Genomic DNA, 27,022 nt, shown 5'->3' with positions numbered 1-27,022 from the left:
GAAAACCAAGGTCCGCACCGTTGCCTAATTCTTAGGTCAGCGGACTTAATTTTCTAGCAGATTCCTATCATCTGCATTGCCAATGATCGCCAGGCGCAAAAGCTAAAGCCCTTGATGGCTACGACCTTTAGCCTCCCCTTTCACAAGTATGTCTGAAAATATAATTAAACGCTTATGTATCACTGAGTATTACTCGTTTCAAGGCCTCCCGCGCAATCGATACGATCAAGAATTCTTACCATCGCTTTCAAGTAAGTGACAAGTCATCAATTACCTCATGGCTTGATTCTTATTCTTCCGAAGGGAGAAGATGAAAATACCCGCCAACGTTATTGACCAACTCATCAATGGGGCACAATCAGATATTCGCCAAGTACTCAACATGCTCTCAACATGGAAATTGTCGAGTGACACCATGGACTTCGACGAGGGAAAAGACCTGTGAGTAACTCTATTCCGCCGTGCGCTTATCACTACAAAGCAAGACTGTCATGCGTCCCCGTTTTAGTGCCAAGATGAATCAGAAGTACTCTATTTTAAGTCCTTTTGACATCACCTCAAAACTATTAGGCCCATATGTCTACTCACCGACTTCACGAGAAACTTTGGGAGACAAAATGGATTATTATTTCCAGGATCATTCATTTGTTCCTTTATTCATCCAGGTATGAAGTATTCGTCGTACGTTATCCGCGGAGGTGTATTCACGGATCGGTAGGAAAATTATCTGAAAACAGAACCTGCTCGGATTCGTAATCTTGAAGGGCCAGAGAAAATTTTGAGAGAACTTCAGCTAATGGATCGCGCCGCTTCGTCCATCTCAGACGGAGATCTTGTGGACGCATTGATTCACGGGTGCGTGCATTTTACTCTTCTTAACACGAGGCAAGTGAATGCTTAATAACTGATGTAATCGTCGATATTCACTCAGGCCTGAACAACATTGGGGACTGATGCCGTTGCATGCGATTTGCTCTACCGTCACCCCTACATATAACCTATACGGAAACGGTGCAGGTTATGGAGGCCCAAATGCGATGTCATTCCCTCAGTATGTTTTCAATCGTTTTCCTGATGTGTTGGTTGTGCAAGGCGCTTAATTATTAATTAGGTGGCTTGGCCAAAATTCGAAACAGAACAAACTCGCCCGACAACTAGGCGACGTTCAAATCCGAATGCGACTGAAAGTATCAGGCGATAAAACCGAGATCAGACAATCATATATTCCATCCTTGTTCCCATACATGGTCAAACCACTCATGGACGAAGGTGTTGTGAGTATCTCGTCTTTAGTCTATCCTCCCAAAAAAAAAAAAGGTCAACAGTTAACCACATCCTGGCAGAGTGCTGTCGATGAAGTCATTGAGCGTATGGATGAATATTACATTTCGAAAGAAGACTGGGATACTATTATCGAACTGGGCGTTGACGAAAAGAAAGACGATGTTATCATGAAGAAAATTTCGACGGCCACAAAGACAGCCTTGACGCGAAAGTGTGTACCAAGGGGCGCTAATTTTTTTCGATGACTAATTGGTGATCTAATAAAGGTACAACGCCTCCGAACATCCTATACCGTTCCATAAAGCGCAAGACTTAGGAAAGGTTCCGAAGAAACTTGCCGGTGGCCCAGCCCCAGACCTGGAAGAGGCCTTCGTAGGTTATAGAACATGCATGATTCCACGTTTCTGACTGGCCACGTTGTCATTATAGGTTGATGATGTGATAGATGACGTTTCAGAGGATGAGAAGAACAAGGACCTAGATGAAGATATAACCAAAGACTCTCTTATCAAAGCGCCAAAGAAGAAGAAAGCCCCTGTCAAGAAGTAATTTTCCCTTCAAATTTCTTTTACATGTATTGTATTCTTGGAGGCTACTGGCGCCCTATTTTACTTCTATTCCTTTAGAATCCTTCTTAATTGATACCATTTGTATATAAGCATTTCATAGCCTGTTATTTTCAATTGCATGGCCAAAATTAAATAGCGCCGGAATCAGCTGATAATTGACGTGCTACGACAAGCCCATTGTAGGACCCCTGACAATAGGCCCAGAGGACGTTCCGTCGGACGGACAAAAATTTTGAAAATCGACCCCTTCGGACGTTCCGAAACCGGACAGAAATCCCAGATTTTGAGCAAAATGTCGTTCCAAAAATCCGGACAGAAAAGTTGCAGGACCGCCGAGGTCGATCCAAAAACCGGACATATATCGTGATCAACGACCCTCAAAATATAAGTCATCGGTTAGTATAGAGGCTGAGCGTGTAGTCGCTCCCGCCCTTCGTATTGTGATACTACGTCGTTGTTTCTAATCTCAATATCGCCTTTTTAGTATTTTGCCCTTAGTAAACCCATAGTTCAAGAGAATAAAAAAGGCAATGAAAATGTTTGCAAAGCGAAATTTAGATATTATTACATAGATTTTCTGCATCACACATTCAATTGTAGTTCCTTTTTCTTGATGATAGGATTCAGATTGGCAAAGGTAAAGTGGACTATCAGTTGGAGCTGTTTCGATGTAGTGACTAATGATCACGCCGTACTTTAGTCATTGCTTTGAGTGAGAAACCAAACGGAAAGCACTCACGAAACCAGCCGGTTGCGACTACTACCAATGTCTGTGCCCTTTCAAAAGCATCTTTTCAAGTCTTCGAGCACAGTCATGGCCTCTACTTCACTGCAAGACCCACCAAAACTGCCTTGCTCAATGTATCTGAATTTGCACACCTGCCTTCCTGCAAGTTACTCACCCTCCTCTATCATAAACCCTTGTCTGTCACTGCAGCAGGTTTTGAAGTTCATGCGCAAGATATTTCGCTTTACAAGACATTGGTTGAGGGAGTAGGGAGCATCAAAAAAGCGATGAAAATGTTTGCAAAGCGAAACCTAGATAGTAGTACATAGCTTTTTTTGCATCGCATACTCGTTTTATGGTTTTGTATTGTACTAGGCAGGTTTTTTTTTTATTACAGTGATTCTTAACATTGTTCTGAAGCGTCCCATTTGCGACTGAACTCAGCTGAACGCGCGCAGCGGCGAAAAAATCGATTTTTAGGCCTGTCCGGACACAAATTGGGCCTCCCGAGGGTTGTTCCCGATTTCCGGACAAATTTTTGAAAAAATTGGTAGGTCGTTCTATATCCGGACAGAAATTTTGAAAATCGCGACGGACAAAAAACCCAAAAATCGACCTTTTTCGGGAACGTCCTCTGGGCCTATTGTCAGGGGTCCTCCCATTGTACATTATTGAATATTTAAATATTTGATGTCCTTCTAGCCCGACGGTGCGTGGAATCGTAGCAAGATTGTGAAGTCATCAACGGGAACAGGTGTTCTGGGATTCGTTACATACGGTACAAGTTAGATCATAAACTACTGTAGATAAGTAAGTACAGCGGACAGCGACGTAAAAAGCATTGCACAGAATATCAGGAGTCAGGGCGATAGGATGCTGCGGGGAAAATGTGATAAAGCATTTGGACTGAGATCAAAAGGTTGGGGTGTACAATTACAAATTACTGGACAAATAATGATGCTGAGTTGAAAAAGGTTGGAAAGGTTGGAAATTGTGAAAATTGTACAAAGCACAAGAAAGTTTGCGGAGTCAATCGGAAATCGTCAGCGTGAGGCGGTGGGTTATCGTAGTGGGTCGTGATGGAAGAATACAGGTGGTTGTTGCTGGTGACGTGTCGATTTATAGCAGGTTATAGTCGGTGTAGTTAGGATGATGTTGGATGGGTAACTTCAACAGGCGAGGAGGAACTGATAGGAACTGGTACAGTACACGCTATGGACAATTACAAAGGGTGGTAGACATTGGATGCCTCATGATCATGGATTACAGGGCAGCGGATTCCTTGTAGTAACGCCAGTATCCAGGCATGGAGAATGCAATGGCAAGCCAAACCTTGAATCAAAAGGTTCAACATCGAGAACAAGAATGGAATAAAAATTGTCTACTCACATTGTACCAGACGTAAGATAATTGATCGTCCTTCGTTGATCTGAGAAGGAGATACCTCAGACCAACGATAATGGTCAGAACCGTGAAGGCAATGGTTCCAACAGTGCCGATCTCCCAGACAGAAGTCAAATAAGGTACCCAGAGAAGAAGGGACACCATAGGAGTATATCGAGAAAAATTGGGAAAGGCTATCGGCAATGTCAATCTTCCTGTTTTAATGTCGCCGATGACATCCTGGAAGTCTTGGGCCTGAATAGTCGTAGCTAGGATAGCTGTAATGGTAAATATTGACAGCGCCCCCGGAACATCGAGCTGCGCTCTGTTTGGTGCTAAAAGGAGAGAAAGTTAGCGATGACGAAAATAAACAAAGTTTGATGAAAGACTCTAACATGCAATCAAAGTTGAGCCTGTCGAGAAACATGCATATCCAAAGGCATTCATGAAGTTGCGAGAGAGCCAGTGGGAGTCACCCTTCGCTTCATGGTAAATGGGGACGAGAATAGCAAAGATTAATGCAGCATAGAACACTGCACGGCTATAGAGTAACGAGACTGCCATGCATACGAATGGCGCAAGATATCGGAGAACGGTTGCCTGTGCAAGAGTGATACGACCGGTGGGAATGGGTCGCCATGGCTTGTTGATCATGTCCTCCTCTGGATCATGTACTTGATTCGCAAGATTGAAATGAAGGAGGTGTAGCCATAGCCAAAATATGGCTTGCACGGCGTGGGATAATGAATTAGTGGGGGAGAGCGGGGCGGCACCGAGAGCAAAGCAGCCCTAAAATTGAACCATCAATGGTAAATCAATGAGGAATAAAATAAAAGAGACGCGCATACCACGGGAATCAATGTTGTCTTGATGTCCGACTTAGTGAAAAGGAAGATAGTGTAGGCATGGTATCCTAGCCTTGACGATGTGGCCTGCATCGAGCTGCCTAGGCGAGAGAGGAGAGGAGAAGGCATGGGGGATTGGAGGAGGGTAGAAAATTGGAGGTTGGCGACCACATTGGCTGGTCTCGTCAAGCTCTTAAGAGAAAAGCCACGAGTTTGTCCCTAGGACATTTATGGGAACAATCCAGTTGGGTCAATCGGGGGCACTCATCCGTAAGACGAATGTGGACCTATTTGAAAAGCGATCGGTAAGGTTCGCGATAAAAAAACACAGAAAAGATTAGCCACAAAATCTGAGATCTCGGTATCCCTACGTAACATACAGGGCGTGGGGATGCTCATGTGTGCCACCGGAAACTTGAGAGAAAGAAGCCGTCCCTATGATGCTGTAGCCTCTCGGGGGTATGTCGCGGAACGTGACTAAACTTAGTGGTCGACGAAAAAGGTGCACATTGCAGATCCATTCAGACCTGATTTGATGGGGCTTGATCAAAGACGAGATTAGAAAGAAGCTGATGTCTGGGCAACTTTGTCTGAATGATGATATGACCACTTCGTTGGATGCTTCTCTCGGAAAAGGATGATTGAATATGGGAAAAGGGGCGATACCAGACGGCGGTTTCCACAGTTGTCCGCTATGACATATCGCGTTATGACGAGGGCTAGCCTCTACTCGGAACTCACAGGGAGGACCACAGTGTCAATGTTTGTGGACAGCTCTGAACTATGTTTGATCATTGACCATGTCTGGCCGTGCACATGGGTCTGACAACATCAGCTATTTCCGTCCAATCATTGCCAGCTAGATATATCCACCGTTGATCCATTGTCCTTTAAAAGCATAATGAGCCAATGAATGTTGACAATAGTGAAATTGAATCTTGGAGGTGTGTCACGCACGCCTTGCAATTGTAGTGGGAAGTAATGGAATCGCTTCCTAAGACTGATGTGGGTATACACCTGACATAAAACGGTGGAGGTTGTACACACAAGCCGATCATAAAATTCTGCTCATACTTACCAGCGTTTGGTCCACAATAAACAACAAATCGAATGGCAGATTCTCCTTTCCAGGTACAATACTAATACGGCAACCCACACTTCAATGCGGCAGAAGGCGGCAGCGATGATAGCCTAAACGCTTCGTTACTGAAAGGTATGCGCTTTGGATATTTGCTAAGATGCTATAGCTGGGTTTACCTGCTCGCAGTAAAAATTCACAGAGTATGACTCCTACCTTTTGGAGGAAATGGGTACTACCAGCCAACCACCAGCCTTGCACATCATTGACCGAGGGGACAGCCGCTTGAATAACTCCTCGTGGCGTTCTAGCGGCTAGCAGGTACAATCCGATGTATGCGGCAGTGTGGCTTGAGATAGGCCTGCCGTTTGGAACAGCAATGCTATCGTTACTCGACGATAACACACATTCGGGACATCATAATAATGTGTCTATGGCATGATGTGTTCTATACCCAGAAAAGTAGACGCCATAAGAATTAGAAAAATCGCACACGATGTTAAACAAACCCGTAAAAGTGAACTATATCAATTGTCATCCTCCGATGTCGGAACACTTCCGCCGCGGGGTATGCACGATAAATGGTCTGGGGTGGGGGAGCCCCGCCTATTGCTACGTCACTTGATTTAATTTTCTTGAAGCAATATCTAGGAGCACTTAGGATTAGCGTGCTGATGCAGCATAATCGAATCCGAAAGTATCATACCTTGTCAACTTAATCAAATCGCATCATACCAATATATTAGAATTTGATCAAGTATTTTTTGAAAATCGTTGTCCTGTTTCAAGATGGGCCGCGTACAACATCAGTAAGATTGGGCTCATCAGAAACCAGCACCCTTACGTAATCAATGGGCTTGGCGCCAAGAGCGGCCAAAATCCAGCTCGAAAAAAAAATCAAAAGTTATGTTGACGGAAAATGGTTTCAGACAAAAAGTTTAAAAAAAAAAAATTCATAAATGTGCATATACAATCCTTACTACTAGCCTTTATGCCCACAATAATAGAATTACACCTCAGAGGTCAAATTGTAGTCTCTGGAAGTCCATAATGAGTCTGAGAGGTATTACTTAGGCGTGACTTATTGTCACGTGTGGTCACGTGTACCATTATATAAGCGGCCAAAAGAACATTGTCAAATTTTCGAAAATCTCCCAAACTCGAGAAAACACCATTTCTGACGTGTTAGACTAAAAAAAAAGGAAAAAAATTAAAATCTTTATAACTTCTTGAGATCAAAATTTTTTTGAAAAAAAAAACCACAGATGTGTTCAAAGAAGCATAACCTACATATCTGTGGTTCAAAAATGTAGAATAGTGTGAGTGCAGAAGGGTTGAAAAGGTTCGGAGGTAAGCCAACTTTTGCTTACCTAAGGGGGTGCTGGTTCCTGATGAGCCCAATCTTAGGTTTAATGAAGACAGAATCAGAAACTTAGTAAAATATAGTCCGCCTTGATGTTCAATTCTATGGGGACAATCATGTGGGAAAGACGAGGACTTAAGTACGAGGAATAGAATAAACAACATAGTTGTAAAATTTGTGAGCGCGGAGAGCTGACCTGAGGCCTGTATTCAACCGTCAAGACCGAAGGCCTAAGCGAAACGCAAATCGCAAGTCAAGATGAAGCGCACACGGCATATTCATTTTGTGATAGCAATGATACGTTTGGTATTCCATGAAAATAGGGGCAATGAGGTCGTCTCGGGTTTCGAGATGCATGCACACTATTAAGAGGTTTAAATCGATAAAAAAATTGGAATACGTGGATATTTACTGACTGCTAGGTCGATGTCTTGCTTTACGACTTCGTGGTTTGAAAACAATGTTTATTCATGAAGGTTTCATCAACCAAAATCGATTCACAACCACGGACACGTGATATAAATTTGTTGTGATGACGCGACGTGACACTAACGCCGACAGTGGTTGATTTCTGGAAGCACTCTCAGCACAACCCACAACTATATATTCCATCGCCGCAGGTGTCTAATTCTTGAAAGGTTCACGTTGAGATGCCTTATCTTACACCAAAGAGCGGCCCTTCTACGGGCACTGTGGAATCATCAATTACGGTCAACGAATGCAAGACGAGCGATGCTCAGGAAGTTCCAGCTATAACAGCGTGCCCAGTGCCAGAGAAAAGTATTCTCATTGATACGGGAGAGTTGGAGTCTATAAAGTCCTCAAGCTACCCTCTAGTGAAGTTGGAAGTTGAAAAAATCAACGATGCCACTGCTGGGAGATTGGCTACAAGTTTGTTAGGACACGTACTCTTCCTGAAGAATCAGGTCCCGTTGTAAGCTTCAAGACTTATTTTCACAATTTCTCTTCATTGATAAAACGATTTCTCTTTTTTAGTCCTGTGATGCAATTAGGAAGGCTTCCGGGTGGCAAGGTCTGTTAATCTCCAATATGATATTACTACCTTCCTTGACTTGGTTTCTAGATGAACACACGCGCAGCCAAGCAACGTACCGAATTACTGGCCTCATACGACACTATATCATCCCATCTTGATACCACCTTCTCTGCATTATCTACGGCACTTGCGCGATGTGCTGGCCAGAATTCCAAGTTGGCACAAGTTCATTTGGCCATTCTCGTGGGGCCGAGCGTAACAACAGCAAAATCTAGATTATTTCTTGGGATTGATGGGTTAGAACAAAGTATCTGGGGCGTTAGGGACGAACGAACAATCTCCCGGGATCACGCCGAAATTGCCGAGGATGAAAGAGAAGATGTCCAAGCTGATAAATCAGATGAAGGCGACAGTGTTGAAGATAATGATGAAAGCGACGACATACCCGAGGACAGTGAGGATGACGATAGTGAAGAAACCAGTAGCGAAGAAGAAAGCGAAAGCGAAAGCGAAGAAGAGGAAAACGGCGATAAATCTATCGGAGAAGATCCGCCACCTCCACTCTATGTATCTCGCGCGGAAGAATTACAATTTTTACAGAAAGCCGAACGTCTTCTTTCTCGTACCCTTGCAGCAGCGGATGCGGAAGGATGTGGGATAAGTTCTGAACTGGGTATGGTATCTTTATCGTTTCTTACTTGACAGTCATCATTTTATTGACTATATTTTCTAGCCCCAACTCAAACACACGTTCTTATTCGCGCACCTAGGCGGTTTAGTCATCCTGCTTGGCTTCCTCAGCAAAATGTCTCCAATTCACTTGATACATCTTTACACGATTTTCTCAACAACTCCGGATTGCAGACTGCTGAAAACCAATCCATCAATCGTCCTAAACATACCAAGAAGACCAAAGTAGAAGGGGTCTGGATCACGACTCGTCAAGGTATACAGCCCTCAGCATTTCTTCGAGAGTCATTATCAGTGTCGTCTACTGGCCTCGATCTGGAAGATGATGAAATGATATGGTGGAGCTGGGATGGTAAATTTCAGGGTTTCTCCGACTGGTGAATATGGTGGCGTAAGGTATTATCACATTCAAACAATTGTTCAAAGTACTCGCTTATAACTTCTGGCTTATTTAGCGCGCCATAACCTCTCAGATGCGCCTTTGGCACTGCCCTGAAAGTTTTCCGTCAAATAATTCAAATTGGACCCAGACCCACTGTAGCGCGCCTTTATTGTTTATCGCGAACAACGTCGTCTGACCCTTCCACTTGTACTATCCATTTATTTGATTTAAAAATCGCTTGAATTTTTGCCCTGCAGCCACAGCAACGAATGTAATACCACCCACTGGAAATACGAAGAAGCGAGAGAACAGCCTTCTTAACTTACGTATTGTGTGTATAGTCAATGGGTGCTACGTTTTGGACAAGGTCTGCGGATTCTCCCGGATAGCGATGTCAACAGCCAACTGAGCGGTGTGGGGTAACCATTGGCTGGTCCCTTGAGTCGGGATAAACCTTCTTTATAGGTTTAAACACGTTTTGATCATTTTTTTCGCTAGCGCCTCAAAGCCAATTGGTGACTGAATCGAATAAGGACCATGTGACAGCTCGATAGTTGCCCATAATACGGTATTCAATGAATTCATGCCCCATTCTTGCAGTGTTTAGATGCACATCGCTTAAAAGCCTCTTGTCTATTCGAGACGATTTTTACAGCTTGAATAATAATACATATTCGATGTCGGGAAACAAGTGTCAAATCGAAGGATCCTGATTCCTGAGACGCTCATTGGATATCGCGATGCTAGTGTTACCTCTTACGCGAAAACCTCAATTTATCAACCATTATTACATACACATCCCAAATCATGAAACTGCCGTTGAAGATAGAAGTTCGAGGTAAAACACAACTCACTGGCACGGTAAACTTTACTGAAGGATTCTCTTTTTCAAGTTGACACTCGTTGGCTACTCCACTAAAGCGATTAACAATGATAGCCTTTCTTTGCCATCATGCTGCATCATGATAACAATTGACATCAGAAATTAGGCTTTTTATTCAGCGGACTGGGTGATCACATTGCATTCTATATTGTAAATCACCGACTCTATCAAAACATCATTATTAGCCAGGGTCGCCCAAGGGTCATCATAATATTTCTGGTCATTACTACAAATTAAATCATGACAAAGGAGTACGCTTCGTGGTAATAGTCTCACTTTTTGGTGTATCACCGAAGCTTCGTGAATCCTCTCATAAAATGTAGAATTTGAAGTAATAGTTGGTTTTGAACGTTGAAGCTTGACTAATGCCCAATATCATACAATATGTCCGGCGAGGTTAGGTAGGTAGGCTACTAGGCTAGTTTGGTCTTCTAGGCTGTGAGTGGACCACTCTAGTGATCCACCATAGCTGATCTATATCTCTAGTTCCCAAGTGTGGGAGGAAGGGGAAGCGCACTGAGATATGTATGTATCATTTCTTTGCTGAATATTCAATAGCAGTATGTACCCGTAGGTCATGGCGGATAACCGATTCATGTTAGTGTCGGAAGTCCTCACCATTATTCGGTTTCATCCCCGGCTCTCTGAATCTATCGTCCTTGCCAATGCCAGTATGTACAAGTCTGCACGATCACGCTGGTATCATATGAGGTACCAGGGGTTTTTCAAATTCTGGATGCCGCAATCTCGATCCAATTGTTGTGCCATGCGGTGCCGTTGCTTGCCGTTTTCTTACCTTCTCCGATCGATGACCGCCAGAGCGTTACATCTGTGCTTCCGCGGCCACCGGCAAGCGCTTAGCAATTCAATCTGCTTAAGCAAACAGCGCACTCCAGAATTTTTCAGAATTAAATACCAATTAAACTGGACTACAGAAAACACAGTTCAGTGCCCCGTGTGTCAGTAATAAATTAAATATTTCTACCATGTTCAAGCCAACCTGAGTGATATGAATAGCAAACCATGTTGAAATAAGCTGGTTCGTTCTTTATCTAGTATCTACCTACTATTAGATCTATGAATTGTCTTTATCATATCTGAAGTGAGCATTCTTTACAATGAGTCGTCGTTGTAGCGGTGGCGCTAGTTTCAATCTCGACACCAGAACACGACTCGGTCTAGAGCCTCCTCTGTCATAGTCATGCCAAATGATATGGGTATGCAGTTGTTTCGTGTTTGGAGAGCAAGGTGTATGGAATGGCTCCCAGACTACTTCTCATCTTTTTGCTGACAGGGCATGTTCTGCCGCCGCCAATTAGTAAATACACTGGACAGCTAACAGAGAACTTGCTTGAAAGCGTCTTGATAACAGAGATAAACCCACTGAGGTACTAAACTATTCTAAGCAGTAAGCTCCATGAAGTTGGTATCGGCTGTCAAATTGGTCGGTACATATTCGCCCATACGATAGTTGTCTAACCTTTCAGTGAATGTAGCGATTACTACGGTGCTTTTAGAGACAAAACATACCACAATGTCCAAGTGCACGGCTTACGTGGGAATATGCCCTTGTTATTCGCGAGCGTTGGATGATGACAGAACTGTGCGTCTGAGAGATTGCTACGCAGTCCTGTTTTTCTTCCAATAGTTCTCAAGGTATATCTCCGGTAGTCGCCCTAGTTGTTGTCCGTTTTATCGTAAATCTGTAATTGATGCTATGTCACAATATCTGTCGATGACCCGTTGTCATCTTCAAAATTGTGTAGGATTGAAGCTAACCGCAGCGACAGAAAATGACTAAAGGTAACCTGTAACCTCTCATAGTTTCCCATCTTTATGGATTAGCTTTCAAACTTACTTGTGATATTCCACATTTTTAATGAATAAAACTACTTTTGGCGCCCAGTTCTGGGCCTAAGCATATTAATGGGCGCTTGAGCCTTTCAGACAGGCTGTATGCAATTAATTTCTAACTAAACGGGCATTTATAAAGCTGGGAATATTTTTCGTGCCCTCCGTAGGCCATACCGATTAAGAGAGCTGTCCCGAACAAAAAATCGCTTGCGAAGAGGGTCTGGCATCTGTGCTTGGGTATAACATTTACAAAATGGCTGTGCAAGTAGTTGATAACTGAAGGTAAGAAATACAATTGAACTATGACAAGGAAAATGTATATATCTTGCTGTAACTCTATGTTGACACCTATCATCTTCGTATTAGCCGTCATTTAACACCTAAAGATTTCTACAATGTCCGACATTTGATCCCCGTCCACTGTATATTCCGTCTGAACTGTATGGTACGTTTCCTGTTAAACATCAACTCAATACACAGGTTTGTAAACTAGCTACCGTTACTTTTGTCATTAAGAATTCAAGCATTTACAGAAGCACGGCATGGGGTGCAAAAGTTAGCACCCTGTAAGAGTATATCTCCAAAGATACCTACTTGGAGTATTGAAAAAAAGATGTTCCGACAATGGAAACTTATCAAAACCGACTCAACGGTGGACATCTAAAGCCATTTAATCCACCGACGATAACATCATAGTCGCTATACTGCTTTGAGGCCTTTTGTTCCTAATGAAGCAATCCCTCCTCATTCGGACTTCAACATTTAGGAAACGACGACAAGGTGTGTTGCCCGCGCGAATCGGACCGATATGTGGTGACATATCGTGGCCGTCCACCTTCAAGGTCATCTGGCCGAGTTTGCGAATATGATAGATGGGAATCTTGGCCAGATCCATTTGTTATAGAATTAAAATAGAAATATTCTGATATCGTGAATTTTGCGACCACAAGATTTTCTCTTGGCCATCCCGAGCAGAGTACAGATACATTTGAAGAAATCATATCATTGTGCTTGAGGCCATTCTACCATCGACATAGAGGAGTTATCGACTTACACCCCGACACTGTATTTTTAGATCGTGCACTTGTATATCCTCTCAATTCGCAAAGTGACCCCACTGCTTACAGATAACAGTATATTGTAGGAACCAAGATTAAAAACTTACAGATTGCGCAAGTAAAAAACTAACTGATAAGATCTCACGTATACACAGCCCCACAATCATTTCAAAGGGTCAAAATCCACGTTTATACCCATCAAAATAATCAGAATCAATTCGGAGGACAAGTATGATTTCAGAACGAAAATCACAGCATCACGTCTTTTAGCTGTTGGAGATCATCGTACTTCAGACAACACATCGTCTCAACTTCAACCGGATGCTCTTCAATGAGATGTCGTTCCATAGCTTTCCTCGAGTCTTGTGTGGCTGCTTTTATTTCGAAAATCGGGCTACCTTGCGCTCTAAGACACAAACTGTTATAAATGTGTTCCGTTTACGTAGTCATTATTTTTGACTCACCTGCAAAGTCTACAAGCGATAAAATCATCCACTTGTCCATAGAGAATGGACATATGTGCCTGTTCAAGCTTCAGCTTCAGCTGCAAAGGTGCTTCTGGTAATTTAGATAACGATTTTAAGTTCCTGACACGTGTTCCAGATGGCGCTTAGATTAGACCTTACCGATACCGGCACCGGCAGGTGCGTCTTCCGTTTCCGACTCTACTCGATAACTATGCAGAGAGTGCACGGAACTCGGAGGCATTGGTAGATCCGCAGCTTCCTTGTCGTTGACGAGAGCTTGAGACTGAGCTGTGCAGCCAATATCGATAGGCATGGAATCGGCAACTCGAAGCGAGCTTGGTGGATGGTCTAGGTCTGATTCAACAGCATGGGCGCCTGATGTTTGCATTTGGACTAGGCTGTCATTTGGAATCCAATTCCCTGATATTCTTGAAGAGTTAACGCTAAGGAAGTCTGCATCATCTGGTATCCCTGCACATTATCTTAATCAATAATCAATTAATACAAATGAAAATTTTTGATTTTTAAATACCGTTTGGTGGAACTTCGGTGTTCACATCCGGTGTTTGTCCAGTCAAACGTTCAGTTCCTGAAGGCAATGGATTATTAAACAAGTTTCGAGATGGCGTCAAACCCTTGCTCCAAGCAAAATTAACCACACTAGTAAGCTCACCGCGATCCAAGCTAGTCAGGGCCGATTCCACCCGGGGCGTGTGATGAACACGACTTCTATCATTTTGAGAAAGTTGCGCCAGCGTTGATCTCAAAAAATCATTTTCTTGTTTCAAACGATCAATTTGTTGCTGAGCGATCTGTAACCCATACACCGCAGTGTTTGCAACATCTTTTAGTTTTTCAAAGTCAGCAACCAGATTGCTAGGTTCTTCTCCGGTTCCCATGCCGTTTCCCTCCGCTATAGGACTTCGGAGCCCGGCAGATGTGTTCGCAATGACTTGAGAACCAAATGCCATGTGTACTCGGACAGATGCGGTGGTGAGTTGACCGCCACTTGAAACAAATCGGGATGGAGAGTTGGTCGTCGGCCCTAGATGTTGGCTATGAGATGATACAGCTCGATTCGGGACCATCGCTCTCAGTTTGTATAATATGATAAAATTACAACATACTAGAATTTTTTGGTATACGTTGGCAAGACGAGGAGGCCTGTGATTGATTTGGGCTCTTTGTGGTCTTGGACCTTTTTGGATTTGGACCATTAGTTTCCAGAATTTGTCTTTTCTTTACATATTTCTGATGTTCTTCATACGTAGCAGAATTGGCGATGACAATCTGTCGAGACTTATCTGGGGAAGTTATGATAAGAATAGACTGGGAGCAGCTTTTTATTCTCACCCTGATGAAGTTGTACACGGTTGAGAGCTTGCCACCCAATCGTCTCAGAGCACCATAGACAACGATTTTGGTAGATTGGATGTAACAAAACGTCATCACGGGAATGAGGTCCCGGCCAAAGTTTCCATTCGTCTGTATAGCGGCCATACAAATTGATGGATGCAGGGTCAAGATCAAGGTAAATGTCGCCGCTCTTCCCAAGGGTTAAAGGAGGACATCCAAATCCAGAAAATTCGCTGTATCCGTGCGCGTCCTTTCCGCAATTTAAAATACGTAGTCGCTCCTTGACTAAAGTCCAGTTTTGCGCACTGCCAGACGAATCTATCGTTTGACAATCATACTCTGGACGTGTAAAGGCGATGGGATGCGACATTATGAACTAGTGAATAAACAGGGTTCGAATGGATTCTGAGACGACGAAGACTCGTTATCGCATACTAACGCTGATTGATTTTTCGGAGTCTGAAATTCAAATTATATTAATGTTCACGTGATTTATGATTTTGACGTGACTTTTAGCACACCAAGCGCGCGTCATCGTCATCGTTCAGGGGCTGGGTGACAACTTAAAAGACACTCATGAGTCCAAGTCATAGTGATATTTGAAGTCAACGGAATAGAGTAGCTTATTGTCGCAATGTATCATGTTTACGTTGCCAAGTAGCTGACATTCGGACATGAGTACTCACGGGCACAACCGGCACCGTTAAACCTCGTCACAGTGTATCCTCTTCAAGGGTGAAATACAATGGGCATCCAATCTAAAACAAGATGCCGATTAGCTCATGGGTATCTTTTTTAAAAAAAATGGTGGCGCACGTTGAAACAGTAAATTTTCCTCGGAAAATGTTCACTGATGTTCACTGCGAGGATTCCGGCCATTCGCGATAATTATCAACGGATTCGGAAGAAGGAAAATCTATCTTGCTGAGTTTAAGGCGGGTATCCTTTAAGGTATTACAGGCTGTATAGGAATAGTAGGAGATGTCTACCCGTTTAATGCCCAGAGATCATATGCGTGGTCAGTAGGTTCCTTTGAATTTCGTATATCACCGGCGTGTGTTCATAGCCAGTAACAATTGGCTTTTTCTTAGTCTACACAACATGAGGTACGATCGGAGCACGTAAGAACTCGTATACGTCGGTTTGTGTTGAATTAGCATTTACTTCATAGGCTTGAAAACCGGTCGCTTCTTTGGTGTGGAGATAGAAAATTTACTCTTGCACATGGAGAATCGGCCTGACTGCCAACGTTGGGCTTCGACATCGCCGATGAGCAATTGGTTGAGATGTTCGGATACCCCTTGACCTTTTATTTTCCGATTTATCCGGATTAGCAGGCCACGAAGAGTTCTGCAACATCCTCAGCGGCTCTCAGCGGTAAAATCATCCACAAAGAACTAGAACATGTATGTCCCGCAAGCGAAGCATCATTTTTGACTGAAAATCGGGTTGTTGATTCATTACCGTTATGTACCAGCAGACCTCGTATCGGGAGGCTCTAGTGTCTCGTTCTCTTTTGCTTTATCTCCCTCCTCCGGGCTCTAGTTCTCGAAAAACGGAAAATTAACACACGCGAGACGATTTTGTGAGCCATTTTAGGTGTTGTTACTGCAAATATGTCCAGGTTCTCCGAAAAGGGAGAGATTTTGATCTGGGACGTATACCTGAGAATTCGCGGTATGAAGTGATTGCTTCCCTTCCTTCTTATATTTCCACTGCCAGTAGAAACGGTGAATGAACGAGAACAAGATGCGGCAAGAGTGCCAAGGAGAGTCAATTAAGAGCCTTCAAGGAGTTCTAGGAAGCAAGGAGTTCTAGGAAGCTTTTGAGCAAGGGTGTGCCCTAGGGCTTTGGGAAGACTCCCATTGGTGTTAGCCTCCAGGCAATTTTAGGCTGAGCAGTGGTTTTCAACATCAGTGATGACGTCAAGCAAAGTAAATGTTGCAATCATACCAGGCCATTCTTTCAACGGATACTTTTCCTTTCAGTTCCATCTTTCTTCTCTATGGACATTAAATATATGCTACAGTATGAATGACGTTGAACGAAGGTAAAGGTTCGGATTCGGCAACACTTCGGGTTAATAATTTAAAAATAATTGTGACCTTAGATCAGGGTTAGATGGACGAATGCCACAAAAATTTGCTATCTCTCTTTTAATCACCATCTCGAACCGATAATGTCTGACAAGGTAGTTGGAATACTTGGTGCGCGTGAGTCCACTTGTGTTTTTCTAGTCAATTCGTACTGAATAGCGATCATTTATCCAGGATTTCATCGTTTGAGGTTATGTGAGAACCAACATTTTCAATAGGGGGAGGCCAGCTTGGTCGAATGCTGGCAGCATCTGCTTCACTTTTGAATGTGAATGTTGTTATTCTGGACGATGGACATCACGGACCCGCTAAACGTATCGTTGCGCCTACCGCACTTCATCTGTCCCATGTCGACGGATCCTTTGCTAACCCAGAAAAAATACGCGAATTAGCCAACAAAGTGGATATTCTTACAATAGAGATTGAACACGTAAATACGGCAACGCTCCAAGAAGTTCAGTCCGCCTTTCAGCATAAGGAACTGGTTGTCCATCCCCACCCTTCGACTGTTGAAATCATTCAAGATAAATATCGACAAAAGGTCCATCTATCTTCGCATGGCCTCCCAATATCAGATTTCGTGGCTGTAGAGTCGTCCGTAGAATCCATCTCCGATGTCGCAGGAAAGCTAGGGCTACCCCTGATGCTGAAAAGCCGTACGTTGGCATACGACGGACGTGGCAACTTTGTCCTCCGGGAGCTTGGACAGGCGCAAGAAGCAATCACTTTCCTCAATAACCGGCCCTTATACGCTGAAAGATGGGTTCCTTTCAAACAGGAAATTGCGGTCATGGTAGTAAGAGCGGTTGATGGGCAAGTTCAGTCGTACCCCGTCGTGGAAACCGTTCACAAGGACAACATCTGTCATCTTGTTTTCGCACCGCTTCGCAGTCGCGATCCTTCGCTATCACAACGAGCAAGAGCCATTGCCGAAACCGCCGTTAAGTCTTTCTCCGGCGCTGGTGTCTTTGGTGTTGAAATGTTCTTGATGGAAGATGGTGCGTTAGTTTTGTTTTGCTCGCCGTCCTCTTAACCCTGATGACGTGACAATTCTTTAGGAAAGATTTTCATCAATGAAATTGCCCCTCGACCTCATAACTCCGGCCATTACACGATTGAAGCCTGTGAAACATCTCAATATGAAAACCATCTCCGCGCAATTCTCTCGTTGCCCCTTGGCTCCACAGCACTTAAAGTCCCATCAGCTGCGATGCTGAATCTGATAGGATATTCGTCGTCAATGCAAGAAATTCAGAAAACTGTAGATGTCGCTTTGACTATCCCTGGTGTCTCAGTGCATCTCTATGGGAAATCAGAATGCCGAAAGGGACGTAAAATGGGCCATATCACCATTGTAGCCGACTCGGATGCACAGCTGAGAAGCCGTCTGCGGCCCCTTCTCGAATCATTACCTGAAAGTACTTCAGAGGAAGTGGATCGTTACGCGCCGATTGTCGCTACTCCAGGCTCTGGATTTTCGGACCCTAACCCACTAGTGGGTATCATTATGGGCTCAGACTCCGATCTACCAGTCATGCTACCCGCCGCGCGCGTTCTCGACCAATTCAAAATCCCATACGAGCTCACAATTGTCTCGGCGCATCGGACGCCTGATCGACTCGTCGATTATGCTCGCTCGGCATCGACTCGCGGCCTGCGGACAATCATTGCGGGAGCCGGCGGCGCTGCTCATCTGCCAGGGATGGTAGCAGCTATGACTGCGCTACCCGTTATTGGCGTCCCTGTCAAAGGTAGCACGCTCGACGGTGTCGACTCCTTGCATAGCATTGTGCAAATGCCTGTACGTCGATAAGTTTAAAATAATTTTGGGTTCTCTTTACTAACTATCTTCCTGAATAAAAACTAGCGTGGTATACCCGTCGCTACAGTGGCCATAAACAACGGCATGAACGCAGGACTTCTTGCTGTGCGTATCCTGTCCGCCGGTATCCCAGGCCTCATTGAAGCAATGGACCAATACATGAAAGCAATGGAAGCGGAGGTCCTAGGAAAGGTTGAAATACTCAAAGAAGTCGGATGGGAAAAATACCAGGTAAAACGAACATAAGAGCCTGCAATCTAACTGTGTTGTGTGGTACCAAATAATTAAACGGCCGCACTCCGGCCGCATTGGATTTATAGACGCAAGAAATCGGGTCAGTACGACTCTCGAATCTGGATCAATTTACATGCAGTCATTTGACTCAGTCTTGCTTGTGGGGTTGAGTGTGGCCGATAAGTAAGCACTATATCGTTAGACTTTGCGGAGGCAGCGGCCCATGATATTTGGTGGTTAAAAAAACTCTGGGGGGTATGGGGTTATCGACAAGGCCGCTCATCTTTTCTTATATACTTGAACACACTCCCATGTAACTCGAAGCTTTTCCAACGGAGGAACACGCAAAAAATGGCGAAACCCTGTCCGGAGTAGCTTCAGACGTTTGGATGTCCTACCTTTCCAATGTCTCTAGGGTGAGTTCGTTTTTTTTCTATAAGTTCAAGGATTCGCTTTTTAATTGTCTTGTTTGAGACTCAAATTCGGATATATGCAACACAGGCGCTTACTCGACCATCCATGCATGATGCCTGCCTTATAAGTCATTTTGATATCCGCGGTCCGTCCGGCCTACTGCTTGGCGTTCACTAACCCTCATACTTCAACCGTAACCGGTGGTTTGAAGCTGGAAACTTTATGGTAACCTTCTTAAGGACAATCTCGTACCATGGTGACCTATTTGAAGAAGTCGAGGATAGTACAGAACCTCCGTTGCAAGTTTATGATCAAGTGATTGTAGGCCCTTGAAGATCATCAAAAGGATCACAATTATTTAAATCACACCAAAATGATAGCAGACCGCCGCCAACTCCCAATTTACCAGAGGGCTCGGGTAGAAGGCAATCTATTTACGTTGAAATCTCGTACTCGCCTCTTCTAAATATAGGGATGGTACCCATATAGCGCCCCGTTGCTTTATCGTCCTGCTGGCTAAGAGAATTATGATGTCGGTCATTCAAGATGACTAGGTCTCACTGCATCCCACGTACTTTGACACATTCTGGTGCAATATTAGGGCTTTCGATGTCGTCCATTGGATGAAAATAAACATGACCTGACTGCAGTGACCTAAGGCCATCATCTTTATGCCCGAGACCGATGCATTTGGTCTTGGGTATGGAATGTCTTCCGGATACATCCAACGAAGTGTCAGAGATGGTTTACTTTGTAAATTTGTGTAACCAAAGTTATTGTATTCCCATTCTCCAGGAGTCGGTACCCTGCCAGTAAACCCAATGCTGGCAACGATCGAACAGGGCATTTGTTACTACGAGATCAAAAAACAATTGGCTTAAATCGGCCTTTTAATAGAGCTCAGCTGGTCATCTTCGGTGGTCGCTCTCTATATTTTTAGAAGACATAACTTGGCATATAGCTTAAGCGGAGGGGTGGAGGCAGCACACGAGACACAGAAGGTCAGAGGACACCTACTTTCCGAAAGGTGCTACCCGCTCTAGATAGTCAAGCCGAAGGAAAACGTCTCTTGGAAACTTTCTCATTGGTCTATCGAAGACTATTGGGAGAACGTTCCTGTCCAATGGGTATGCACAACGGTATTACAGGCGTGAGATCGCAGACCTCTGGGGCTTTAAAAAGAGTGGTGAGCATCGTGGGCCGGTTTGAACAATCTCCATCAGCTAGCTACAACCCAATACTACCCCGGCCCACCTCCATCGATCAACATGGGTTTATCCCCAGGCCTAGCGTACCTTTTGAGAACTTTACCTTATTTCGCAGTTCCTTCGGCTGTGACTTATGCCACGCTCAAGGTTCTACTGCGTCAAACAGACACGGCATTGCCTACCCCAGTTATCGTTTTCTTGTCTCTTTTAGCAAGACCGGTTCTCTTTTTCTACAACCTCTACTACTCCGAATGGGCGGATAACAAAGCGGCTGCTGTACATGGCGCTATCATTGTTCCAAAGGTACAAGAACCGCTACTCTCAGTCGTCTCCAAGTTTGCAGAATCCTTCCAAGGCGGTTATCCTGGTGCGTATTTTTCAAGATGCTATCGGTCGACTCAACTAACAATCGACTATCTCCTCAATGTTAGCCGATATCTACTTCCAGTGGTCCAAAAAATACGGAAACACATTCAGGTTTAATCTTTTCAGTACCAAATTTGTAAGAAGCTGGCTGCTATTGTGGATAATTTCATGCTGACCAAAATGGATACCGATCGAAGATCGCTACTCTCGAGCCCGACCATGTCAAGGTACGAGATCAGTAGTGATTTACGATTCTTATTTTACCTTTTTGACGTCATTTTCACTGATAGGCAGTACTAGCTACCCAATTCGATAACTTTGACAAAGGCGTGTCTACAGACCATCTTACAAGCCTGGAGAAAAAATGACCGTTTATTAGGACCGACTTTGATTTCTCAGCTGGATTCATTGTTGGGAACAGGGGTTTTCAACTCAGACGGTACGTATATGATTTTAATTGCGACTGTAACCACAACTGCTGATACATCAACATACTTACAGGTGACATGTGGAAGTGCGTGAGTTCATGTTATCTTGCCAAACTTGCTCAACATCTTCTGTTTAGATTTCACCGTGCAATGTCTAGGCCTTTCTTCAGTCGAGAGCGAATAAGCGATTTCCACATTTATGACCGTAATGCAACAATATCGCTGCAGATGGCCAAGAAGAGGTTGGCTGAAGGATATTCCATTGACTTTCAGGTCATCAGATAAGCTAGCTGTGCTCGATCTACTATATATCTAACTATCATTTATATCAAACAGGATCTTATTGCTCGATTTACTCTTGATTCGGCTGCTGAGTTTCTTTTTGGAGGGAGTGTCGAATCGCTCTCTGCTGGAATGCCATACCCTGGTCAAGAATCCTCGAAAGAGAATTCATCACTTCATGATCATCCAGCCAGCATTTTTGCCGATTCGTTCATGGAAGGATTACATCACACTGTCATGCGAATTAGAATGGGTGATGCGTGGCCACTGGATGAGCTCATGAGTGATAGAGTGCTTCCTTTCCGGAAGGCTATGGACGTGTTCATAGACCCTCTAATGAAAAAAGCCCTAGACAAAAGAGAGCAGCAGTTACTTAACGATAAATCCCCGGACGAAGAAGAGGAGGAAACATTTATTTCGCATCTGGTAAAGCATACTCAAGGTAACGGAGCCATATTACTCAAGCCTAGCCACTACAGGCGCTAATACGCTATCTTCCATTTTAGATCCCAAAGTTATCAAGGATGAAGTAAGCTCCTTAGATCTTCAGTTTGACTCTCTTGCTGACAGATATGATTTTCAAAGCTCATCAATCTTCTTCTTGCTGGACGTGATACAGTACGTAGGATTATATTCCCTCAACTCCCCCGGCGCTGACAGATGCTGCACGTAAGACTATGTGTCTTCTAAGCTTTGCCGTATATATGCTTGCAGAGCATCCAGATATCGAAACGCGTCTTCGTAATGAGATCTTGGAAAAGGTGGGTGCAAATGAGACTCCGACATACGACCAGATGCGAGAGATGAAGTACATGAGGGCATTCTTAAATGGTTTGTGGTAACATTTAGTGACACTGTATGATTCTTACATTCGCCCACTACAGAGGTTCTCCGGCTCTACCCCCCTGTGTATGACTTTTTCTGTACCATATCGTCCGACGCTAATTTATATCTTCCCCTCAAGACCTGCTGACTCAAGGTAGCTATGACAATGGTCCATGTTGTCTGAAAGCTAATGTTCTCATGTAGAATCAGCACTAAGGCAACTGTGTTGCCCTCTAAAAAAGCTGGAGGAAAGCCGATTTACGTACCAGCCAATACGACGTAGATGCTTTTGCACATACTTCCTGCATTATTCTAATTTACTGACTCTTGTAAAGTGTACTGTATTCGGTAACCAACATACACCGCAGGGAGGATCTCTGGGGTCCAGATGGTGCGTTGCTTCAAGCGGTTTACAATATGAAACGTTACTTACTTAGATATACCCACAGCCTTAAAATTCGACCCTGACAGGTTCATAGATGAGAGGCTCAAGAAGTACTTCACTCCAAATCCATTTATCTTTTGCCCCTTCAATGCCGGTCCTAGAATTTGTATTGGTCAACAAGTGAGTTCTGACTCGCCTTATTCTATTCACCTTACTTATAAAAACGTAAGTTTGCCTATCATGAAGCAACGTTCTACCTCGTTCGCCTCTTACAACAATTTACGGAATTTTCTTTGGATCAATCTGCCAACACTCCTCCTCCCGCTGAGTGGAAATTTGGAGACAACCTGAAAGGGACAGAAAAGATCTTTCCCATGGCGCATGTAACCATGTACATCAAGGTATTCAATTCTACAACTACTGTGTATAGCTGCTCTCATCGGAAGTATCTCTATAGGGAGGCTTGTGGATACGTATGAAAGAACTCAAAGGAATGTGAAGAAAGTAAGATATTTTACTGTTAGGGTCAACAGGCAACAGTAGTGTCATCTTTGTGATGTAAATCTATGATCTCCACATCTTTTCAGATAGTGTATCTTTAATTTAAATGTGATATTATGCTCTGGTATTCTGTAATGTTTAATGCAAATCGTTCGAATCTTTCTATCAAGTTCAGGCGTCGTCGCGAAGCCCCTGAGTGGGACCAACTTAGTAGTACCTGACTGTGATAGAGCACAGATTTTCTAAACTTTAGGATGCATAAAATATAGATTAATGCTCTACTTAATTCCAACCTTTTATTCAATTCATTCTCGAAGATCCTCGATCAGCACATAACAAAAGTGCAGTATGGGTAATATTTCTCAAGTTTTTGGGTCACCGGGTCGTGAGAATACTGAACTCTAAAGTTGAATCTCCGACAATAAACTCTCGGCAAAATCCCTTACTTTTCTCAGTTTCGTACTCATCCATTGTCAGAGCAGGGTTACTTTAAGCAGGTGTGTTGACAATTTTAATCTAAATGTACATACGTCGCGGGCAGAAAAATCCATGATAAATTTGATGGGGAAGAGAGTGTGTGATTTTTGCCACGGCTTGCAGCATCCTCAAGAAATTTGACCCGGTTTGTTCTCCGCTGGAAGTCTCCCGACATCCGGGGCCGAGATTGTTACTTACCAATACCCAGGAACTCCACATATCACCAAGGACTTCGATAACCAGATAAATTATTTCAGACTTATCTTGTGTCAGCTGATGCGTTGTATTCCTGAATCCCAGGCAGTAATAGATGCATGTGTTACTCAACATTCGATGATAGGGCAACTAGTGAGATCATGATTGTCCCTTGGTTTTATTCCCACTTAATCTGTCGGTTCAGGACGTGATAGTTTCCCAGGCAAATTGCTTTCACTCTCTACTCTTACTCATTATTCTCTCATACTATGAAGGTTCCTCCAGGGCCGAAGTACCTACTCAGTCTAATACCCTTCTTTGCCAAACCATCTGTGATCGTCTACTTTTCACTAAGTCTATTGCGGCAGCATGTAAAGTTGTCTATCCCACAATGGATGATCATCATGCTGTCCATATTTGCACGACCGTGCCTATTTGTGCTTGAAAACTATGTTTCAGAGTGGCTCAATGAACGCGCTGCTGCCCAACATGGTGCCAAATTGGCGACACGCTGCCCAGAATCATCTCTTTCTCTGGTCACTGAGTTCACGGAATCAATTTTGACTGGCTATCCAGGTATTTTTTATTTATTACCCTAGGAAAATATCTTACCCTATTCTCTGAAGGTGATGCCATGCTTCGTTGGTTTAGTTTATATGGGCATACAATTCGATTCACTTTTCTTAACAATACGATAGTGCGTCCTGGCTGGGGGCATACAAACCTTTTATCACCCGACACTAATAAATTTGAAAGATGTCCACAGATGAACCTGGTCATGTCAAGGTCAGTCAGCACCCTACGTGAAGATGTGGTTATTATTAAAATCGTGAAATGTAGGCCATTCTTTCTAGTCAATTCGAATCGTTCGAGAAAGGACCTATGCTATATTCGCAGCTCGAATCATTCTTTGGCACAGGGGTGTTTAATGCTGATGGTAAGCGTCTGGGTTTGTTTTTGGCAGAAAATGCATTTAATATGATATTTAGGTGAAATGTGGAAGTCCGTATCTTTGCAACTCTTCTTGAACGAAACCATGTTCACGCCTATTATCAGATTCCATCGTGCTATGACAAGACCATTCTTTACAAAGGACAGGATCAGTCATTTTGATCTATTTGCGAGGACTTGTGACATGTCCCTAGCCACAGCAAAGAATAGGCTTTCAGAAGGATACTCAATTGACATTCAGGATCTTGTCTCGCGATTTACCCTTGATTCAAGCACTGAGTTTCTATTTGGAGGCTCCGTAGGATCCATCCTTGGTGGTCTGCCGTATCCACCATCTTCCTCGAGGGAAAATCCTCCCGAATTTTACAATCACCCTTCAACTACATTTGTCGATGCTTTTACTAAAGGTATGGGTTATACTGCACTACGACTGATTAGAGGCAACCAATGGCCTCTCAGCGAGTTTTGGAAGGACGTTGTGGCGCCGTTGCGAGAAATTATGGACCAATTCACAGAACCGCTAATGCAAGCTGCATTAAACAAACGGGGACGTGAGGAAATGATTGGTACATCAGAAATCAAGGAAACCATGGATGACGAAACTCTTATCGGATACCTTGTGAAGAATACACAAGGTCTGCAGGGTCCCATCTTATAAAAAACGCCCTCATACAATTTCAAGTTAACGTTAGCAATTTCAGACGAGAGATTAATCAAAGACGAACTCATCAACCTTCTTGTGGCTGGGCGGGATACTGTACGATTTCTACTACTTTTCAGCGGTTGATGAATCGCTGATCCCAGGTTTGACAGACCATGTGCCTGTTAACATTCTCTGTATACATGCTTTCCAGATACCCAGATATAGAGAGGCGTCTGCGCGAGGAGATATACACCCACGTTGGACCAAATGGTAATCCGACTTACGACCAAATTCGTGATTTAAGATATATGAGAGCATTCCTGAACGGTTAGTCGGCGGCATACTTTATCCAATAGGATTTGGTTCATTAACTCCTATCTGCAGAGGTCCTCAGGTTCTATCCTCCTGTGTAAGCAATGAGCAAATTCCCACTGAAACCTTAGGCCTCAGTGACCATTAACGCGTTTTTTTCCTGTGCAGCCCTATCAATTTCAGGCACGTCGTCACGACCAAATGTCAATGCAAGAAAAACCTCGGCGTCTGACATGCCATTCTCCAGGACAAACGTGAAACCGGTCGTGCTGCCCCCTACTACACCTGATGAAAAGCCGATTTATGTGCCAGCGAACACCTCGTAAGTTCCCAAATATCTGTAACGACCCAGAAATTTACGGCTATGAGCAGTTGCATGTACACAGTCATAAACCTCCATCGGCGGACAGACCTATGGGGACCTGATGGTGAGCACTACAAATCACATCAGACGTCAAGGGTACACAACCTCATCTGACGGTTACTTTAAGCACTTGAATTCGACCCCGATAGGTTCCTGGACGAGAGACTGCAGAAGTATTTCTTACCAAACCCGTTCATCTTTTGCCCCTTCAACGCAGGGCCCAGAATATGCCTCGGTCAACAAGTAAGGGCAAAACATTACAGCCAATCTGACTGTGCTCGCTGACTCGGCGGATAGCTGGCGTATAACGAGGCGTCGTTTTACCTAGTCCGGCTCTTGCAACAGTTTACCGGATTTACTCTTGACAAATCGGCCAACATCCCCCCACCGGATCACTGGGCTTCTGCTGATAGATGGAAATCAAGAGAGCAAATTCACCCAATGTCTCACCTGACGATGTATGTCAAGGTCAGTGATGATTGATTACTGATGATGAAAGGGTTCGGGATATTTACTTTGATGTAGGGCGGCCTGTGGGTCCATATGAAGGAGCTTTGAGAAAAACACACGGTTTCCTAAATTG

At 43.9% G+C, this 27,022-nt stretch overlaps 7 protein-coding genes across 7 annotated transcripts in view; 5 read left to right on the top strand and 2 right to left on the bottom strand.

Moving 5' to 3' along the window:
- The window catches only part of JR316_0005285 (Fructose-bisphosphate aldolase), a gene marked incomplete at both ends in the record, with an annotated part of 3,473 nt that extends 1,640 nt beyond the window's left edge, over positions 1–1,833 (top strand). The window contains 10 exons of the mRNA XM_047891045.1: positions 58–146; positions 204–251; positions 304–441; positions 509–665; positions 719–855; positions 932–1,051; positions 1,112–1,274; positions 1,326–1,495; positions 1,551–1,656; positions 1,714–1,833. Of these exons, the coding sequence (XP_047750806.1) occupies positions 58–146; positions 204–251; positions 304–441; positions 509–665; positions 719–855; positions 932–1,051; positions 1,112–1,274; positions 1,326–1,495; positions 1,551–1,656; positions 1,714–1,833 (1,248 nt within the window). The remainder of the gene's footprint in view (positions 1–57; positions 147–203; positions 252–303; positions 442–508; positions 666–718; positions 856–931; positions 1,052–1,111; positions 1,275–1,325; positions 1,496–1,550; positions 1,657–1,713) is intronic.
- A 2,010-nt stretch (positions 1,834–3,843) lies between these two features.
- Positions 3,844–4,937, bottom strand: JR316_0005284 (Fumagillin beta-trans-bergamotene synthase; the record flags this gene model as incomplete). Its single annotated transcript, XM_047891044.1, has 4 exons — positions 3,844–3,912; positions 3,970–4,298; positions 4,359–4,752; positions 4,812–4,937. The coding sequence occupies 4 exons, from the start codon at positions 4,935–4,937 to the stop codon at positions 3,844–3,846; spliced, it is 918 nt and encodes a 305-aa protein (XP_047750805.1).
- Positions 4,938–7,899: 2,962 nt separating this feature from the next.
- JR316_0005283 (uncharacterized protein) lies at positions 7,900–9,317 on the top strand (the record flags this gene model as incomplete). The annotated part of the gene is made up of 4 exons (XM_047891043.1): positions 7,900–8,183; positions 8,246–8,282; positions 8,334–8,919; positions 8,980–9,317. The coding sequence occupies 4 exons, from the start codon at positions 7,900–7,902 to the stop codon at positions 9,315–9,317; spliced, it is 1,245 nt and encodes a 414-aa protein (XP_047750804.1).
- Positions 9,318–11,602: 2,285 nt separating this feature from the next.
- Positions 11,603–15,306, bottom strand: JR316_0005282 (uncharacterized protein; the record flags this gene model as incomplete). The annotated part of the gene is made up of 9 exons (XM_047891042.1): positions 11,603–11,703; positions 11,757–11,877; positions 13,375–13,519; positions 13,578–13,671; positions 13,740–14,051; positions 14,113–14,169; positions 14,254–14,625; positions 14,708–14,884; positions 14,934–15,306. 9 exons carry the CDS (start codon positions 15,304–15,306, stop codon positions 11,603–11,605), a joined length of 1,752 nt encoding a protein of 583 aa, XP_047750803.1.
- Positions 15,307–17,115: 1,809 nt separating this feature from the next.
- Positions 17,116–19,100, top strand: JR316_0005281 (Phosphoribosylaminoimidazole carboxylase; the record flags this gene model as incomplete). The annotated part of the gene is made up of 4 exons (XM_047891041.1): positions 17,116–17,149; positions 17,251–18,030; positions 18,091–18,833; positions 18,900–19,100. The coding sequence occupies 4 exons, from the start codon at positions 17,116–17,118 to the stop codon at positions 19,098–19,100; spliced, it is 1,758 nt and encodes a 585-aa protein (XP_047750802.1).
- A 1,670-nt stretch (positions 19,101–20,770) lies between these two features.
- On the top strand, positions 20,771–23,453 carry JR316_0005280 (Cytochrome P450 monooxygenase 75; the record flags this gene model as incomplete). Its single annotated transcript, XM_047891040.1, is given in 15 exon segments — positions 20,771–21,013; positions 21,054–21,077; positions 21,203–21,303; positions 21,675–21,777; positions 21,841–22,212; positions 22,229–22,315; positions 22,372–22,404; positions 22,461–22,617; positions 22,671–22,695; positions 22,751–22,765; positions 22,816–22,890; positions 22,947–23,002; positions 23,049–23,176; positions 23,227–23,397; positions 23,427–23,453. The coding sequence occupies 15 exon segments, from the start codon at positions 20,771–20,773 to the stop codon at positions 23,451–23,453; spliced, it is 1,617 nt and encodes a 538-aa protein (XP_047750801.1).
- A 985-nt stretch (positions 23,454–24,438) lies between these two features.
- On the top strand, positions 24,439–26,997 carry JR316_0005279 (Cytochrome P450 monooxygenase 75; the record flags this gene model as incomplete). Its single annotated transcript, XM_047891039.1, has 13 exons — positions 24,439–24,745; positions 24,796–24,866; positions 24,926–24,955; positions 25,010–25,106; positions 25,159–25,755; positions 25,822–25,877; positions 25,934–26,090; positions 26,148–26,172; positions 26,323–26,397; positions 26,448–26,503; positions 26,567–26,682; positions 26,737–26,907; positions 26,965–26,997. 13 exons carry the CDS (start codon positions 24,439–24,441, stop codon positions 26,995–26,997), a joined length of 1,791 nt encoding a protein of 596 aa, XP_047750800.1.
- Positions 26,998–27,022: the final 25 nt, after the last annotated feature.

This window comes from Psilocybe cubensis, chromosome 4 (assembly GCF_017499595.1).
Source record: "Psilocybe cubensis strain MGC-MH-2018 chromosome 4, whole genome shotgun sequence".
Taxonomy (NCBI): Eukaryota; Fungi; Basidiomycota; class Agaricomycetes; order Agaricales; family Agrocybaceae; genus Psilocybe; species Psilocybe cubensis.
This window is presented reverse-complemented; position numbering and strand designations above follow the sequence as displayed.